Source organism: Hyperolius riggenbachi, chromosome 6 (assembly GCF_040937935.1).
Source record: "Hyperolius riggenbachi isolate aHypRig1 chromosome 6, aHypRig1.pri, whole genome shotgun sequence".
In the NCBI taxonomy this organism is placed as follows: Eukaryota; Metazoa; Chordata; class Amphibia; order Anura; family Hyperoliidae; genus Hyperolius; species Hyperolius riggenbachi.
The window spans coordinates 90,633,576-90,650,365 of record NC_090651.1 but is presented as its reverse complement, the minus strand read 5'-3'; the positions used below and the strand labels follow the sequence as shown (position 1 = coordinate 90,650,365).

At 45.5% G+C, this 16,790-nt stretch overlaps 1 protein-coding gene across 5 annotated transcripts in view; it reads left to right on the top strand.

The window, feature by feature from the left end:
- Positions 1-16,790, top strand: part of SEC16B (SEC16 homolog B, endoplasmic reticulum export factor) — a 391,505-nt gene that overhangs the window by 274,816 nt on the left and 99,899 nt on the right. For all 5 annotated transcript variants that reach the window (XM_068239647.1, XM_068239646.1, XM_068239648.1 and 2 more), the window contains exon 21: positions 13,763-13,824. In XM_068239647.1, coding sequence (XP_068095748.1) covers positions 13,763-13,824 — 62 coding nt within the window. The remainder of the gene's footprint in view (positions 1-13,762; positions 13,825-16,790) is intronic.

Sequence of the window (16,790 nt, the reverse complement as noted above, 5' to 3'; positions counted from 1 at the left end):
GGCTTTTCAAAGTAGGCAATTCCTTTTGTATATGAGCAATAGTGAGAGTAATGATGTCAAAAGAACATTTGTTCAGGATCTGGCCGAAAAGGATTTTAAATTCCTCGGAATCCGCAAAGAGGGTTGGGGTCAATCGCACCCTAAGTCCTCTGGGGATATGTTTGACACGGTGATACTCTGCCAAGGTAAGACAGTGCAGCTCCAGGGCCAGTTCGCGTTTCAGCAGTTTCTCCCAGGTCCTAGTGTTGACAGTGGGGGACCTCTGTGTCAAAAAGTCACGGGAGCCAGAGACTTCAGTGTGTATTTTGGAGGTTTCCTCCTCCGTATAGGAAAACACACCAGTGGTTGGAGCAGTAAAAGCGGGCTCCATGTGATCCGGCGTGCAGCAAGCTGACCCAAGGCAATCAAATATGTAGTCCAGGGGGAGTCAGCAGCTAGCACTAGCCAGGTGGATGGGTGTGCACGCAATTGGGGCGGCCAAAACCCCAAGTACAACAAAACAAACGTGGAATTGCAGCACACAGCTCTTTTATTAGAGCAAAGTTATATATCCAGCAAACAGTTTCGGTCGTCCCCGACCTTTGTCAATGCCGATGCACAAATGAATCACAAATCAATATATACCCGCCCAGACAGGAAGCAGGAAACAGCATCATGAGCACATGATCAATGTAAACAAAAGAGTATATAGGAAGTGTTTAAACAGCACACTTATCTCCCTCTATGATTGTCCATAGTCCACAAGCTTATGTCTGTATTTCAACCAATCCGGTATATTAAGTAGCATTCTGTCAACCTCATCAGTAGTAAGTTCAACTGTAGACAGGTTCATGATGGAATCTACCGCCGCTGGCTGCGGGTAACTCGGCGTTCCGGCGGCTCTGTCAGAGGGGCCGAGGTGGAAGCGGGTTCTGCGGTGCTTCCGCCCGGCGCGGCGGTATCTCTTAGCTTTCTCCTGCGTCGTGGTTGGCGTGTTCCACGGCCTAAAAAACGGCCAGAAGCGGGCGAGGAGGACCCGGAAGTGGGTATAGAAGATGAAGAAGGTGCGCGCGCAGTGCGCGGTGTACGCCACGGGCGTCCCCCGGGTGCAGTCCAATAGTAAACTTGGTTCCTACGGTAATCCTCCTCGTCACGTTCGAACTTGCTACGTTTGCGTTCCTGTATAGCAAGTCGCAGCTCCTTCAAAGTTTTTTCAACACGCTCCTTGGTACTTGTGAACTCTTCCGGAGTAAGTGAATTGCGTAGCTCCTTTTCTGCTTCGTCAGCACGGCTTTTCAAAGTAGGCAATTCCTTTTGTATATGAGCAATAGTGAGAGTAATGATGTCAAAAGAACATTTGTTCAGGATCTGGCCGAAAAGGATTTTAAATTCCTCGGAATCCGCAAAGAGGGTTGGGGTCAATCGCACCCTAAGTCCTCTGGGGATATGTTTGACACGGTGATACTCTGCCAAGGTAAGACAGTGCAGCTCCAGGGCCAGTTCGCGTTTCAGCAGTTTCTCCCAGGTCCTAGTGTTGACAGTGGGGGACCTCTGTGTCAAAAAGTCACGGGAGCCAGAGACTTCAGTGTGTATTTTGGAGGTTTCCTCCTCCGTATAGGAAAACACACCAGTGGTTGGAGCAGCTCCCGTGACTTTTTGACACAGAGGTCCCCCACTGTCAACACTAGGACCTGGGAGAAACTGCTGAAACGCGAACTGGCCCTGGAGCTGCACTGTCTTACCTTGGCAGAGTATCACCGTGTCAAACATATCCCCAGAGGACTTAGGGTGCGATTGACCCCAACCCTCTTTGCGGATTCCGAGGAATTTAAAATCCTTTTCGGCCAGATCCTGAACAAATGTTCTTTTGACATCATTACTCTCACTATTGCTCATATACAAAAGGAATTGCCTACTTTGAAAAGCCGTGCTGACGAAGCAGAAAAGGAGCTACGCAATTCACTTACTCCGGAAGAGTTCACAAGTACCAAGGAGCGTGTTGAAAAAACTTTGAAGGAGCTGCGACTTGCTATACAGGAACGCAAACGTAGCAAGTTCGAACGTGACGAGGAGGATTACCGTAGGAACCAAGTTTACTATTGGACTGCACCCGGGGGACGCCCGTGGCGTACACCGCGCACTGCGCGCGCACCTTCTTCATCTTCTATACCCACTTCCGGGTCCTCCTCGTCCGCTTCTGGCCGTTTTTTAGGCCGTGGAACACGCCAACCACGACGCAGGAGAAAGCTAAGAGATACCGCCGCGCCGGGCGGAAGCACCGCAGAACCCGCTTCCACCTCGGCCCCTCTGACAGAGCCGCCGGAACGCCGAGTTACCCGCAGCCAGCGGCGGTAGATTCCATCATGAACCTGTCTACAGTTGAACTTACTACTGATGAGGTTGACAGAATGCTACTTAATATACCGGATTGGTTGAAATACAGACATAAGCTTGTGGACTATGGACAATCATAGAGGGAGATAAGTGTGCTGTTTAAACACTTCCTATATACTCTTTTGTTTACATTGATCATGTGCTCATGATGCTGTTTCCTGCTTCCTGTCTGGGCGGGTATATATTGATTTGTGATTCATTTGTGCATCGGCATTGACAAAGGTCGGGGACGACCGAAACTGTTTGCTGGATATATAACTTTGCTCTAATAAAAGAGCTGTGTGCTGCAATTCCACGTTTGTTTTGTTGTACTTGGGGTTTTGGCCGCCCCAATTGCGTGCACACCCATCCACCTGGCTAGTGCTAGCTGCTGACTCCCCCTGGACTACATATTTGATTGCCTTGGGTCAGCTTGCTGCACGCCGGATCACATGGAGCCCGCTTTTACTGCTCCAACCACTGGTGTGTTTTCCTATACGGAGGAGGAAACCTCCAAAATACACACTGAAGTCTCTGGCTCCCGTGACTTTTTGACACAGAGGTCCCCCACTGTCAACACTAGGACCTGGGAGAAACTGCTGAAACGCGAACTGGCCCTGGAGCTGCACTGTCTTACCTTGGCAGAGTATCACCGTGTCAAACATATCCCCAGAGGACTTAGGGTGCGATTGACCCCAACCCTCTTTGCGGATTCCGAGTAATTTAAAATCCTTTTCGGCCAGATCCTGAACAAATGTTCTTTTGACATCATTACTCTCACTATTGCTCATATACAAAAGGAATTGCCTACTTTGAAAAGCCGTGCTGACGAAGCAGAAAAGGAGCTACGCAATTCACTTACTCCGGAAGAGTTCACAAGTACCAAGGAGCGTGTTGAAAAAACTTTGAAGGAGCTGCGACTTGCTATACAGGAACGCAAACGTAGCAAGTTCGAACGTGACGAGGAGGATTACCGTAGGAACCAAGTTTACTATTGGACTGCACCCGGGGGACGCCCGTGGCGTACACCGCGCACTGCGCGCGCACCTTCTTCATCTTCTATACCCACTTCCGGGTCCTCCTCGCCCGCTTCTGGCCGTTTTTTAGGCCGTGGAACACGCCAACCACGACGCAGGAGAAAGCTAAGAGATACCGCCGCGCCGGGCGGAAGCACCGCAGAACCCGCTTCCACCTCGGCCCCTCTGACAGAGCCGCCGGAACGCCGAGTTACCCGCAGCCAGCGGCGGTAGATTCCATCATGAACCTGTCTACAGTTGAACTTACTACTGATGAGGTTGACAGAATGCTACTTAATATACCGGATTGGTTGAAATACAGACATAAGCTTGTGGACTATGGACAATCATAGAGGGAGATAAGTGTGCTGTTTAAACACTTCCTATATACTCTTTTGTTTACATTGATCATGTGCTCATGATGCTGTTTCCTGCTTCCTGTCTGGGCGGGTATATATTGATTTGTGATTCATTTGTGCATCGGCATTGACAAAGGTCGGGGACGACCGAAACTGTTTGCTGGATATATAACTTTGCTCTAATAAAAGAGCTGTGTGCTGCAATTCCACGTTTGTTTTGTTGTACTTGGGGTTTTGGCCGCCCCAATTGCGTGCACACCCATCCACCTGGCTAGTGCTAGCTGCTGACTCCCCCTGGACTACATATTTGATTGCCTTGGGTCAGCTTGCTGCACGCCGGATCACATGGAGCCCGCTTTTACTGCTCCAACCACTGGTGTGTTTTCCTATACGGAGGAGGAAACCTCCAAAATACACACTGAAGTCTCTGGCTCCCGTGACTTTTTGACACAGAGGTCCCCCGCTGTCAACACTAGGACCTGGGAGAAACTGCTGAAACGCGAACTGGCCCTGGAGCTGCACTGTCTTACCTTGGCAGAGTATCACCGTGTCAAACATATCCCCAGAGGACTTAGGGTGCGATTGACCCCAACCCTCTTTGCGGATTCCGAGGAATTTAAAATCCTTTTCGGCCAGATCCTGAACAAATGTTCTTTTGACATCATTACTCTCACTATTGCTCATATACAAAAGGAATTGCCTACTTTGAAAAGCCGTGCTGACGAAGCAGAAAAGGAGCTACGCAATTCACTTACTCCGGAAGAGTTCACAAGTACCAAGGAGCGTGTTGAAAAAACTTTGAAGGAGCTGCGACTTGCTATACAGGAACGCAAACGTAGCAAGTTCGAACGTGACGAGGAGAATTACCGTAGGAACCAAGTTTACTATTGGACTGCACCCGGGGGACGCCCGTGGCGTACACCGCGCACTGCGCGCGCACCTTCTTCATCTTCTATACCCACTTCCGGGTCCTCCTCGCCCGCTTCTGGCCGTTTTTTAGGCCGTGGAACACGCCAACCACGACGCAGGAGAAAGCTAAGAGATACCGCCGCGCCGGGCGGAAGCACCGCAGAACCCGCTTCCACCTCGGCCCCTCTGACAGAGCCGCCGGAACGCCGAGTTACCCGCAGCCAGCGGCGGTAGATTCCATCATGAACCTGTCTACAGTTGAACTTACTACTGATGAGGTTGACAGAATGCTACTTAATATACCGGATTGGTTGAAATACAGACATAAGCTTGTGGACTATGGACAATCATAGAGGGAGATAAGTGTGCTGTTTAAACACTTCCTATATACTCTTTTGTTTACATTGATCATGTGCTCATGATGCTGTTTCCTGCTTCCTGTCTGGGCGGGTATATATTGATTTGTGATTCATTTGTGCATCGGCATTGACAAAGGTCGGGGACGACCGAAACTGTTTGCTGGATATATAACTTTGCTCTAATAAAAGAGCTGTGTGCTGCAATTCCACGTTTGTTTTTTTTTTTTTTTTATATATATATATATATATATATATATATATATATACATAGATATATATATACTGTGCCAGTGCAACGTGCTCCACAGGTAAACAAGGTGCTGTAGAGATAAATGGCTGCAAAAAAAGTGCAAGATCAACAGCTTACCCATGTGGATCAAAATCGGGAAGACCCCAGAGGGGCACACTGAGCTTGCTGCCAGCTCCTGATGTACCAGGGATGAAGCAGTTATGATTGAAGTGTCTCCATCCACCACTCGTACCAGCCAGTGTATAGAGCGGGGAGAGACATAACAGACTGTGGGAGTGGGGAAGTGCTGTCTGGAAAAGTGGCTCTTGTCCCCAGCTTTTTACTTATCTAATGCTGCAACAAGTGGGAAAGCACCTCTGTATTTCCTGCGCTGCTTGGGTCTGCATACAAGATGCTTACTTATGCCCAGCTTTGACTCCTCGGCCTGAATGCTGCCGCCTGATCGCTGCGATCACCCTGGACTTTGATTGGCGATACAATCTGATGGTTCAGAAGATGGTGAAGCGAAGTCCTGCTGGCTCCCAAGGCATTTGCCAATAATCGCTAACTTCTGCTGCCCGGTAATCCTCCGATGATACAGGATACATATTTCTGCTTACCAAGTGACTGCAGACGCGGCTGATTTTCCAATTGATTTCCGATTTCCACCACACACACACTATATACTGTACATACATATATAATACATATACATTGAGAATTCCTATTGCCATTATATGAATATCCCTATGATTTTTGTATTGATACTTCCACTATATGATTTTCATATTGAGACAACCTATTGCTGTTAAAAATATTGCGTGTCCTTATTATACTGTGGGCACCGCAAAATCCACTACTAACATTGTGCTGTATGCACACTTTTTACCTACTTCAGCTGTAATACCCAGTACAAATATAATAATGCATTTGGAGCATTATTAATTGGGAGGGGATCTGAATGATTTACAAAATGCCTTGTATGGCTGTGACCATCCTCCATACATATAGGCTCCTGTACACATACAGTTAATTAGTATTTCTTTGTAGTGTATAGGTACACACTGGTGAATGGAAATCCCTTTGTGTGATTCCATTAGTGTCTCTTCTCTTTTATTCTAGGAATGATTGTGTCTACGTGGTTATCTTTTAACTCATTTCCCTCGGTTACAATGCCGTGTCAGTTTGTCACTGCGCGGGGAAACTATAGGCGTCTGCCACTAATAAGACAATAGATTGACCCATTCAATGAACAGAGCATGAAATAGCAGCAGGTGAAAATGTGCTGCTTATAGAACAGAGAATGTTAAACGTGACTCCTATGGAGACAAAATGGAGTAGAACACACACAGATAGCCGAATAATACATCTGAGGAAATGGGCTTTTCAGATAATGAATATCCGGGATTCGGATTGCTTTTCATCCTTTCAAGGTGGTATTACCGGTGCTTGTTCCACTCTAGGCAGCCGGGTGGTTGGACCAGCAATTGAGCTAATGGCATTTTATTAGTACAGTCACGCTGGACATGTAATTAGGCTTGGAAATTTTAAAAAGGCCACACTGACAGGTATATAGGGATGGAAATATTCAGAGTGGCTACCGGCTGAGTATCACGCTGCCTCAGGTTATCACTTTGTTTTTAATGTAAAAATATACACAAATTGGATGGTAATTGTCTAATTTGGCACCTTTCAAAAGGACCAGGAAAGCTAAACACATATATGAGAACCATCAAAATAGAGAAACCCAGTAACTCAACATCATTCAATAGCAAGAGCTTTTATACCCTGTATATCCCTATAAAATGTATTATCTTAGAGATGTATCTCTTTTTTTCATCAATGTTATTTGCAGTGGAAGAAAGGGGGGTTTTAGGGTTGGGCATCAGGAAGGGGAATTTAGGGTTAGGCACCACCAGGGGGGTGTTAGCGTTAGGCACCACCAGGGGGTTCTTAGAGCTAGGCACTTCCAGTGGGCTCTTAGTGTTAGGCATCACTGGGGGAGGGTCTTAGGGTTAGGCACCAACAGGGGATTCTTAGGGTTAGGAACCACCAGGGGGGTCTTTGAGCTAGGCACCACCAGGGGAAATTTAGGGTTAGGCTCCACCAGGGGGTCTTAGTGTTAGACACCACCAGGGGGTCTTAGTGTTAGGCACCACCGGGGGAGGGTCTTAAGGCTAGGCACCACCAGGGGTGGGTCTTAGGGTTAGGCACCACCAGAGGGTCTTAGTGTTAGGCACCACCAGGGGGGGTCTTAGTGTTAGGCACCACCAGGGGGGGTCATAGGGTTAGACACCACCAGGGGGTGGGTTTAATTGTAGTAAAATATTGGTAATATATACCAATGTATTACTATGTTCATTACAACTGTAAATATATTTTCGTTTTCATTGTTATAGACAATATTTTTCCCTTTTCATATTACTATTTTTATGTATGTATTATTCTATGCCAGATAAAGATGAAGAAAGGATAAAACAAATTGTTATAGATTATAGCTTAAAACTTCGGTTATACCCCACACCCTTTTTTCCTGGCGCCCTGAGTTTCTGAGTTCATTGACTCGGTATTAAAAACTAAGTTTACATCTTCATCCAAATGCCTCCTAGGCAGTAATACAAAGAGACTGTATTATTGATTTTACCTGATTTAGAACACTTCTCAGTGTAGTAGTGAGGTTCCATACAGCTGATAGATTTTGTAGGCAGTGACTTTATCTCTCTGCCACTGCACTGACTGCAACACAGACTTCTAAAAGAGTCATTGTTTTTTTCTATATAGTCAATGCTTCATCATGTCTAAAAAAAAAAGTTAATATTCTTACTTTCACTTTGCTCTGGAGGCTGAACAGGCTGTCTAGACTATTATTTAAAGTGAACCTTAAGTGAAAACAAATTGATGAGATAAACAATTGTCTCTATTCTTCGACTCCTAAAAATCACCCTTTTTTTTAGATAGCCCACTGTTTTATGTTATGTTTTAAAACTCAAAAAAAGTAGATTTGTTTTGTCTCTGCTCCCTTGCACAGTGTTTCTTTGTCTCAGAGAGTAAAAGAAATATATACTGTTGACCTTATTATCTATCGCCTGCTATCAGCCCTTGGCAGGAGGCACTGCAATTACAGTAATAATCACAGTCCCCTAAGATTTCTGCAACAACCAAAGAAATTGCGTCCAATCCGATTTCCAGAGTTAAATACTGTATATACTCGACTATAAATCTAGAAATATAGGTCTGATTCACTAAAAGTATTGGGGTCGACTTACATATGAGTCGCAGGCAACCCTGAGTAATGTGTGTACTGTTATTTTGTAGCAGGATAACAGAGGCGCCAGGTAGAGTAAAATTAATTAAAATCGTTAAAAAGGGCGAAGTGGGTGGACTCACCTCCCTTCTGGAAGAAATGGCCGGACAACGGGCAAGTTACTTGCAGTTTAAAGTAACATTTAATAACTCCAAAAGTGCAACGCGTTTCACGGGTAACAGTCACGCTTCTTCAGGCAAACGATTTTTGGAGGGTACACTGTCTGGTCAAGAGCTGGGTATAGCGCCTCTGTTATTTGCAGCAATTTACCCTGTGGTAAGTGACACCTTTTTTTGATAAAGGAAATGCCAAGAAAACACAGGTCTGAAAGTCCTGGCCACAACAATTACTAAGGAAGGGAGAGGAGGAGATACTGAGCTGCGGGAAGGGGAGTGAATAATTGTTACACTTGGGAGTCAGGAGGCGTTATTGGCTGCACACAGGAGAGGTTAATGGCTGCTATACTGTATGCAGTGCAGTCATCAACCCCTCCTGGTTCCCAAATGCAGCTGTTAATTTCTCCTAGTCACCAATGTGCATCCAATAACTTTGCTGGGTAGACAAATATTGGAGTCGACTTATACTCGAGGTCGACTTCTTTCAAGGATTAATGGTAATGTGGAAAATATCAGATGCATAGAATTTAGAGTTGATGCTTTTTTATGCTAATTTTTTGCACATTTATATAGTAGCTTAAAAATTAACCAATCAAATCTGGCACAAGGGATATACAGACACTGCGCACAGAGTAGTGTTTCTATACAGAAGAGGAGGGATGACAAAGTGGGGTATGATGGCTTCAGGTGGGTGGGTTAAAGCGTAACTGTCAGGCATAAAATCAAAAATCAATTATTTATTTTTATCTGGTAAACAAGTAATAGGGATGGTAACCAGGCAATCCAAAAGTTAAAAATCACTCTCAATTTTCTTCTCCAGAAAAGATCATTCCCCAGTGTTCTTATTTGGTACATCTGCCACACAAAGGAAGTTGCAGGGCATGATGGGTTTTCTTTTTTACTTTCCCCCCAGACATAACTAATGCAGCCTAATTGGCTAAAGCCTCTTTCCCTCCCATTTTCCCCTCCCACACCTCTGTTCCTCTCTGATTGGCCAATATTTCTCATGCTGAGACAATGCACTTTCTACTGCAGAGCTGGCTGGGAGTGTATGAAGATTGAGAGGAGGGTGGGCAAAGCATACACAGACAGAGTAAGGGAGGAAGTGATGTCAGGATTGGCTTCAAGATAAAATGGAAAATCCTAAGAATTTTTTTTTTACTATAGAAAAATCACTAAAATCAAAATGTGGACAGTGCAACATGTATTGCACTGTCATATGTTGTATATGTTACGTAAGTAGAGCAAGTATTTATCTACTTATAGATCTTTTTCTGAAATAGTATAGCTGACAGCTCCTCTTTAAGGAAGAAAACAATGTGCTTAGTTGTCACTATTGTTTAAAGATTCAGCCTGCTGGCCCGTAAGTGACATCAGGGGGCAGCTGTATGCACACTAGATTCTCGGCTGAGACAGCCCCACATGATCATCTTGGCTGAGTTCCATCTATAATGTGTATGGAACTTTAGAAGCTTTAAAGAGAAACTCCAACCAAAATTTTAACTTTATCCCAATCAGTAGCTGATACCCCCTTTTACATGAGAAATCTATTGCTTTTCACAAACAGACCATCAGGGGGCGCTGTATGGCTGATATTGTGGTGAAACCCCTCCCACAAGAAGCTCTGAGGACCGTGGTGCTCCTGGCAAACTGTCACAATGTAACAATGTTCAGAGACAGAAAATAGCTGCTTACAGCTGTCTCCAACAGCCAAAACAGCTAGCAGCAGCTACATAACCTGCCCACAGTAAAAATGTCACCATGTAATAAATGTCAGAATGTAAATCAGGGAGACTAAAGATTTTACAATGAGCAAACACTGACTAAATCATTTATACATAATTATTGTAAAAATGAAGCACTTTTTTTATTACATTATTTTCACTGGAGCTCCTCTTTAAGCTCTAGTAGTGGAGTGTGCATGAAGCAGGTAATTTTGGCAGCCCCTCGGCATACGGGCTGCGCTGTATTTTGGTGACGCAATAACATCACTGTAATTGGGATGCTGGCAAGAGCTGGATCCCAAATTATGTGCATAAAGAAAGAAATTAGGTAATCAAATGGGGATATATTTGTTCTATACTCTGAGATTACCTAGAGCAGGGAGAGACCTCTTTTCCCTGCGCCCAAATGAAACATGTCAGGAACATATATATCGAGCGGGCAGCCTTGTATAGGTGTTTCAGGCCTCAATAAAATTTTAATATCAGAACAAAAAAAACATCCAGGCTGCATGGGCGTCTGCAGAAAATTTTCCAGGGGGGGCAAAAAGTGGGGAGCAAAAAGCGGGGTGGCGCGCGTAGCGCGCCGTGCCGCAAATTTGGGTTGGTATTGTGTGGCGCGCATGGCGCGCCAAAAAATGGAGCTACGTCATGCGGCGCGAAAAATGGGTGTGGTCATGAACCAGAATGTGGGTGTGGTCAGGGGTGGAGACAAGTTTACATGAACTAAGCAATGGTGGGACATTAGATTAGGACAGTGGTGGCGAACCTTTTGGAGGTCGAGTGTCCAAACTGCAAAGTCACTTTACTATCACAAAGTGCCAACAGCAATTTAAACTAAATACAAACGTTTTAACTCATACATGAACATTATGGAAAATTAAGTTGAAAATAAACTGTGAAGATAAACAATTTCATCCATCGTACTCCTGAAAAAAATTATTCATTTTTTTTAGAACCTCCCAGTTTCATTTTCTGTTTTAAAAAGCGGAAAAAGTAGGTTTAATGCTATTGTCTCATATGATGATGATTCAGCTTTTTCCATAGTCTCGCAGTTAGCAATCATGTGACCCCCAACAAGACAAATTCAGCAATCATGAGCCCCCCCCCCCCCATCAAGACAAATTCAGCAATCATGAAGCCCCCAACATGACCAACTCAGCAATCATGAGGCCCCCAACAAGACAAATTCAGCAATCATGAGGCCCCCAACAAGACAAATTCAGCAATCATGAGGCCCCCAACAAGACAAATTCAGCAATCTTGAGGCCCCCAACAAATCATGAGGCCCCCAACAAGACAAAGTCAGTAACCATGAGGCCCGCAACAAGACAAATTCAGCAGTCACGAGGCACATAAATAGACAGCTTTTCACATAAATAGGCAGAATGCCCCCTTAATATGTAGACACCTCTCACCTGGCAGCAGTTCCCCAAAATACACTCAATCTGACAGCAGTGGTTCCCCAAAAATAGGTAGCCCCAGGTCTATAGGTGTCCCCAGAATAGGTGGCCAGCGGTATAGATGTCCCCAGAACTGGTAGCCAGGGTTAGAGATGTCCCCAGAACAGGTAGCCAGGGTTATATGTGCCCAGTATATGTAGGCAGGGGTATATGTGCCCAGTATATGTAGGCAGGGGTATATGTGCCCAGTATATGTAGGCAGGGGTATATGTCCCCAGTATATGTAGGCAGGGGTATATGTCCCCAGTATATGTAGGCAGGGGTATATGTCCCAGTATATGTAGGCAGGGGTATATGTCCCAGTATATGTAGGCAGGGGTATATGTCCCAGTATATGTAGGCAGGGGTATATGTCCCAGTATATGTAGCCAGGGGGATATGTCCCAGTATATGTAGCCAGGGGGATATGTCCCAGTATATGTAGGCAGGGGGTATATGTCCCAGTATATGTAGGCAGGGGGTATATGTCCCAGTATATGTAGGCAGGGGGTATATGTCCCAGTATATGTAGCCAGGGGGATATGTCCCAGTATATGTAGCCAGGGGGATATCTCCCAGTATATGTAGCCAGGGGTATATGTCCCAGTATATGTAGGCAGGGGGTATATGTCCCAGTATATGTAGCCAGGGGGATATGTCCCAGTATATGTAGGCAGGGGTATATGTCCCAGTATATTTAGGCAGGGGTATATGTCCCAGTATATGTAGGCAGGGGTATATGTCCCAGTATATGTAGGCAGGGGTATATGTCCCAGTATATGTAGGCAGGGGGTATATGTCCCAGTATATGTAGCCAGGGGGATATGTCCCAGTATATGTAGCCAGGGGGATATGTCCCAGTATATGTAGGCAGGTGTATATGTCCCGGTATATGTAGGCAGGGGGTATATGTCCCAGTATATGTAGGCAGGGGTATATGTCCCAGTATATGTAGCCAGGGGGATATGTCCCAGTATATGTAGGCAGGGGTATATGTCCCAGTATACGTAGGCAGGGGTATATGTCCCAGTATATGTAGGCAGGGGTATATGTCCCAGTATATGTAGCCAGGGGTATATGTCCCCAGAAAAAGTGGCCATGTGTGCAGGAGGAGGGGAGCAGCGCAGAGAAGAGGGAGAGCTATGGGCACTCACCTTAGGGGGCTCTCCCTCCCTCTCTCGCTCTCCCCTCCGGAGTCCGGAATGAAGTGTGCAGCGGCTGGCAGCGGGCGGAACTTACCTCATCTCGTCGCACGCGCCGGATGGATTAGCCGCTACTCTGGTCTGATCCAGACCAGAGTGCGGCACCAGAACTTCCGGCGCAGGAGCGAGACGAGGTAAGTTCCGCCCGCTGCCAGCCGCTGCACACTTCATTCCGGAGGGGACAGCGAGGGAGAGAGAGCCCCCTAAGGTGAGGGAAGGGGGGGGGGAGACGTCCGCCCTTCCCCACTGTGCCCATAGCTCTCTCTCTTCTCTGCGCTGTTTCCCTCCTGCTGGCTGCACGGGCACGCGGCCAGGGGGGGCAGCGGGCGGCCAGGCTCTGGCAGATGCCCAGTTTTGCCGTATGTGCGGACGCCCATGCCAGACTGAAAGATCTTCCCCATTAAATCAGTTTCAACTGTATTGTTACAAATGCCTACTATACTATACCTAAAAGTTCATATTGGCAACCCCCATAAACATGGCATACAAAAGTGCTATCATATAGTCAGCTGGGTAATCAGACAGAGAAGTACAGATGTGCCAGATTCATTTGATCTCACTGGACCATTATTTTTCTTTTACAGTCGTGTTTAACTAATGAATCAGCCTGGTTCTTTAGCTTGGTACAATTTTAGTTTAACAAGGAAAACGTAAGATTTAACAAAATGCATTGTTTTTTTCCTCACATGTAATTTGTCTTAAAATGATTCTTGTATTAAATGCGTACCTTTTTTTTCCCGTTTTCCAATTCAGAGAAGTTGGCGCATTCAGAGTCACCCCCACAGAGCAGCAGCAACAATGATCCCATGTTACTGGTAAGAGGCCTTTATCATTTTATAATAGTTGAGGCGCTCAGCTGCTTATTGTCTTGTGGTAACTGAGCATTGAATGGGATGTAATTTTTTTTGCCATGAAAGGGATGCAATTTTTGTGACCATATCCGAGCAGGTAAATCAATTTAAAGTACCCCTGAATTGGTAAAAAGTTGTAGTTAAGCTACTGGTGGGCTAGAATAGATTATGTGCTGGTGACCCTCTTCATGCTTTTCGTTGTCTTCAGGGTGCCTGCTCTTCCCCTCCCTCTTCATATTTCATTGGCTCCCTCAGTCGAATGATGCGGAGGAAGTGCCCATGGTGCATGAGCGATTCCGAACTCTTCATGTGGGAGTGCTGAATTATGCATGCGCAGCAAAAGGAAGTGCTAATACACAAAATAAGCAAAATAAGGAAGAAGTGCTTAAGCTCTTTCTTTCACTGCACATATGCAGTTTGGAACTTGCACATGCACAGCTTAAAGTGAACATCGACAAGACTGCAGGGGGAAAAAGACCTGAGAAGGGGTGAGCAGGGGGGGGGGGGGGGGGGAGGAAGCGGGCTGACCCTATAGGAAGTGTTAAGTGGTTGTAAGACGAATGTTAGCAATCACAACTCAGCAGGTTCACAGTGGGCACACGCTCGTATGACACATTCTGGTTAGGCTTTTTGCAGGCCTGTCAGATGAAGAACTAGCCCCAAAGATCAGTGGGTCGTGCCACGGATCTATACTGGGCTGCCCCGGATGTCCCCCAGGCAGAGTCAGTGCTGTGGGGGCTCTATAGGGGAATGCTGGGAGCAGTGATACATCATTGGGTTCTGTGGTGCCTCTATGGGGGCATGGTGGGTGCTGTGGTGCCATACTGGGTGCTGTGGTTCCTTTATGAGGGCATGCAGAATTGTGGTTATTCTATTTGGGCATGCTGGGAGTTGTGATCCACCGGGTCAGGGAATGCTGGGTGGAGGGAGCTGCCAGACAACCTGGCAGCGGACCAGACTGCACAGCAAAAAGCCAGACTAGCCAGCACAGAAGCCAGGTAACTCTGCCTAGTTATATTTAGGCACTGCCTATTTATGAGGCATGCTACATTAATTTATTTATTGTATTAATTCAGGGGGGGAGGGCTTTATCCAACATTTTGCTGGGCAAGCAGACCTACTTAGACCGCTGTTGAGTTCATGTAAATTTGACTCCACCCATGACTACACCCACATTATGGTGGGTGGCCCCACCCATTTTTTAGCCGCAGTGCCCAAAAGTGCCCCGGATCTCTTAGGATCCTAGCAACGCCTCTGGTGACAAGAGTGAACAGCTCCTATTTATAAAATAGAAGCCATTCACTGCCTGTGTAGTAATGAGCGGAGAACAGTCAAAAAATTTCAGTTCTCAGCTCAAGTGGGAACAGAGCCTTAGACGTGTCTTTAATTCTTGCTTTGGGTGAATGGCTGTAACTGCAGTTGTGCAACCACTACTTCATTAATCTTTCAGTAGTGCTTACTATGGTCTAGTGTGACTCAGGAGAGGGTGTCAGTCTCTAGTCACATAATAGCCAACAATGCTTTATAAACCAAGGCTACGTTGGTAGATTCACAAACATTTTCCGGTGATCGAGAACCTTAGTAACTTGTAGATAATAGAATTCTGGATGCTAAACTGGCCTCTTTATTTTATAAATGACCATGGATAAGCTTCTGAAACTTTTCAGTAAATATTAGTGAATGTTTTATTACTTTCTGTTATACAAGCCAGCTTTAGTTTCACTTGAATACCCCTTTAACCTTCAGTTTCCATGGACCGCTGTTATATAAAGTATTGGTGTGGGCCAGACAGACCTTGGCTTACTCTCCACTGAATACGCTTGAATATGATGAAAGCCAGCTTCCTCCAAAGCAGAAACAATGGTTGAAGGCCGCTGAAACACAACAAGATAAGGGTCACCACCGTGCTCTTGTCTATTATCTAGTTATACAAGAGGAATCCAGTATAATGGCATAAAATAGAATGAAATGTCCTCTGTATTCAATCTACAGACACATCAGATTAAATAGTGCTAACATGTACATGTTTGACTGTATAACATCAATACCCATGACCTGGATAACTTATTTCAATACTGGCAACACAAAAGTAATGCGAATTTATGGAACATGTTCTAAACTAAAGCATACAACCAGTGAACAAAAAAACCTTAGCTAACATTTATAAATCTTTTTTTATCCACAAATTAAATGTTTTTCTTTTAATCATGTTCCTTCTCTTCATAAAGTGTCCTAAGGCTGGGTTAACAGTGAATGAGCTGCATCAGTGCATCAGCTGCCAGCCATATGTGCTGCGGATACAATGTAATGGCAAGGCATCCAATGTATTGCACAATGCACTGCTATATGCATTTCCAGCCCACAGTAGATCCATTACATTGATAAAGGCACACCATTAAAGGACCACTATCGCAAAATTTTTAAAAAATAAAATAAAAAAAGATTTATATTGAACAGAATGCTAGTAGAAGGGATAGTAAAGGGTTAAGAATTACCATATATCCCCGCATATAAGCCGGGCCTGTGTATAAGCCAAGGTACCCACTTTTCCCTCAGAAACCATGGAAAAAAAGTAATTGACTCATGTATAAGCCCCCTCCCCAATATAACCCCCTCCACATTAGCCAGATGTACCCCCAGTACAAGTCAGCCTCCCCATAGCCAGATGTGCCCCAGGATCATACAGCTGTGTCTCAAGAAGCCACTAGATGGCATCATAGATATGAGACACAGCGATTGCAACACAGGAAGATCCCTGATCATTGCACCACTGACACATTGGTGCGCTCCACAAACCAGGGGACACAGGTAGTCTTGAGCAGCGCACTCTGCACACCATGTTGCAGGGGATGGAGGGCATAGACGCAGCAGGGTGCAAGCTGGTAAGAGCAGGATCACTAGTGCACAATCCTTACGCTCCTCTGCCATTA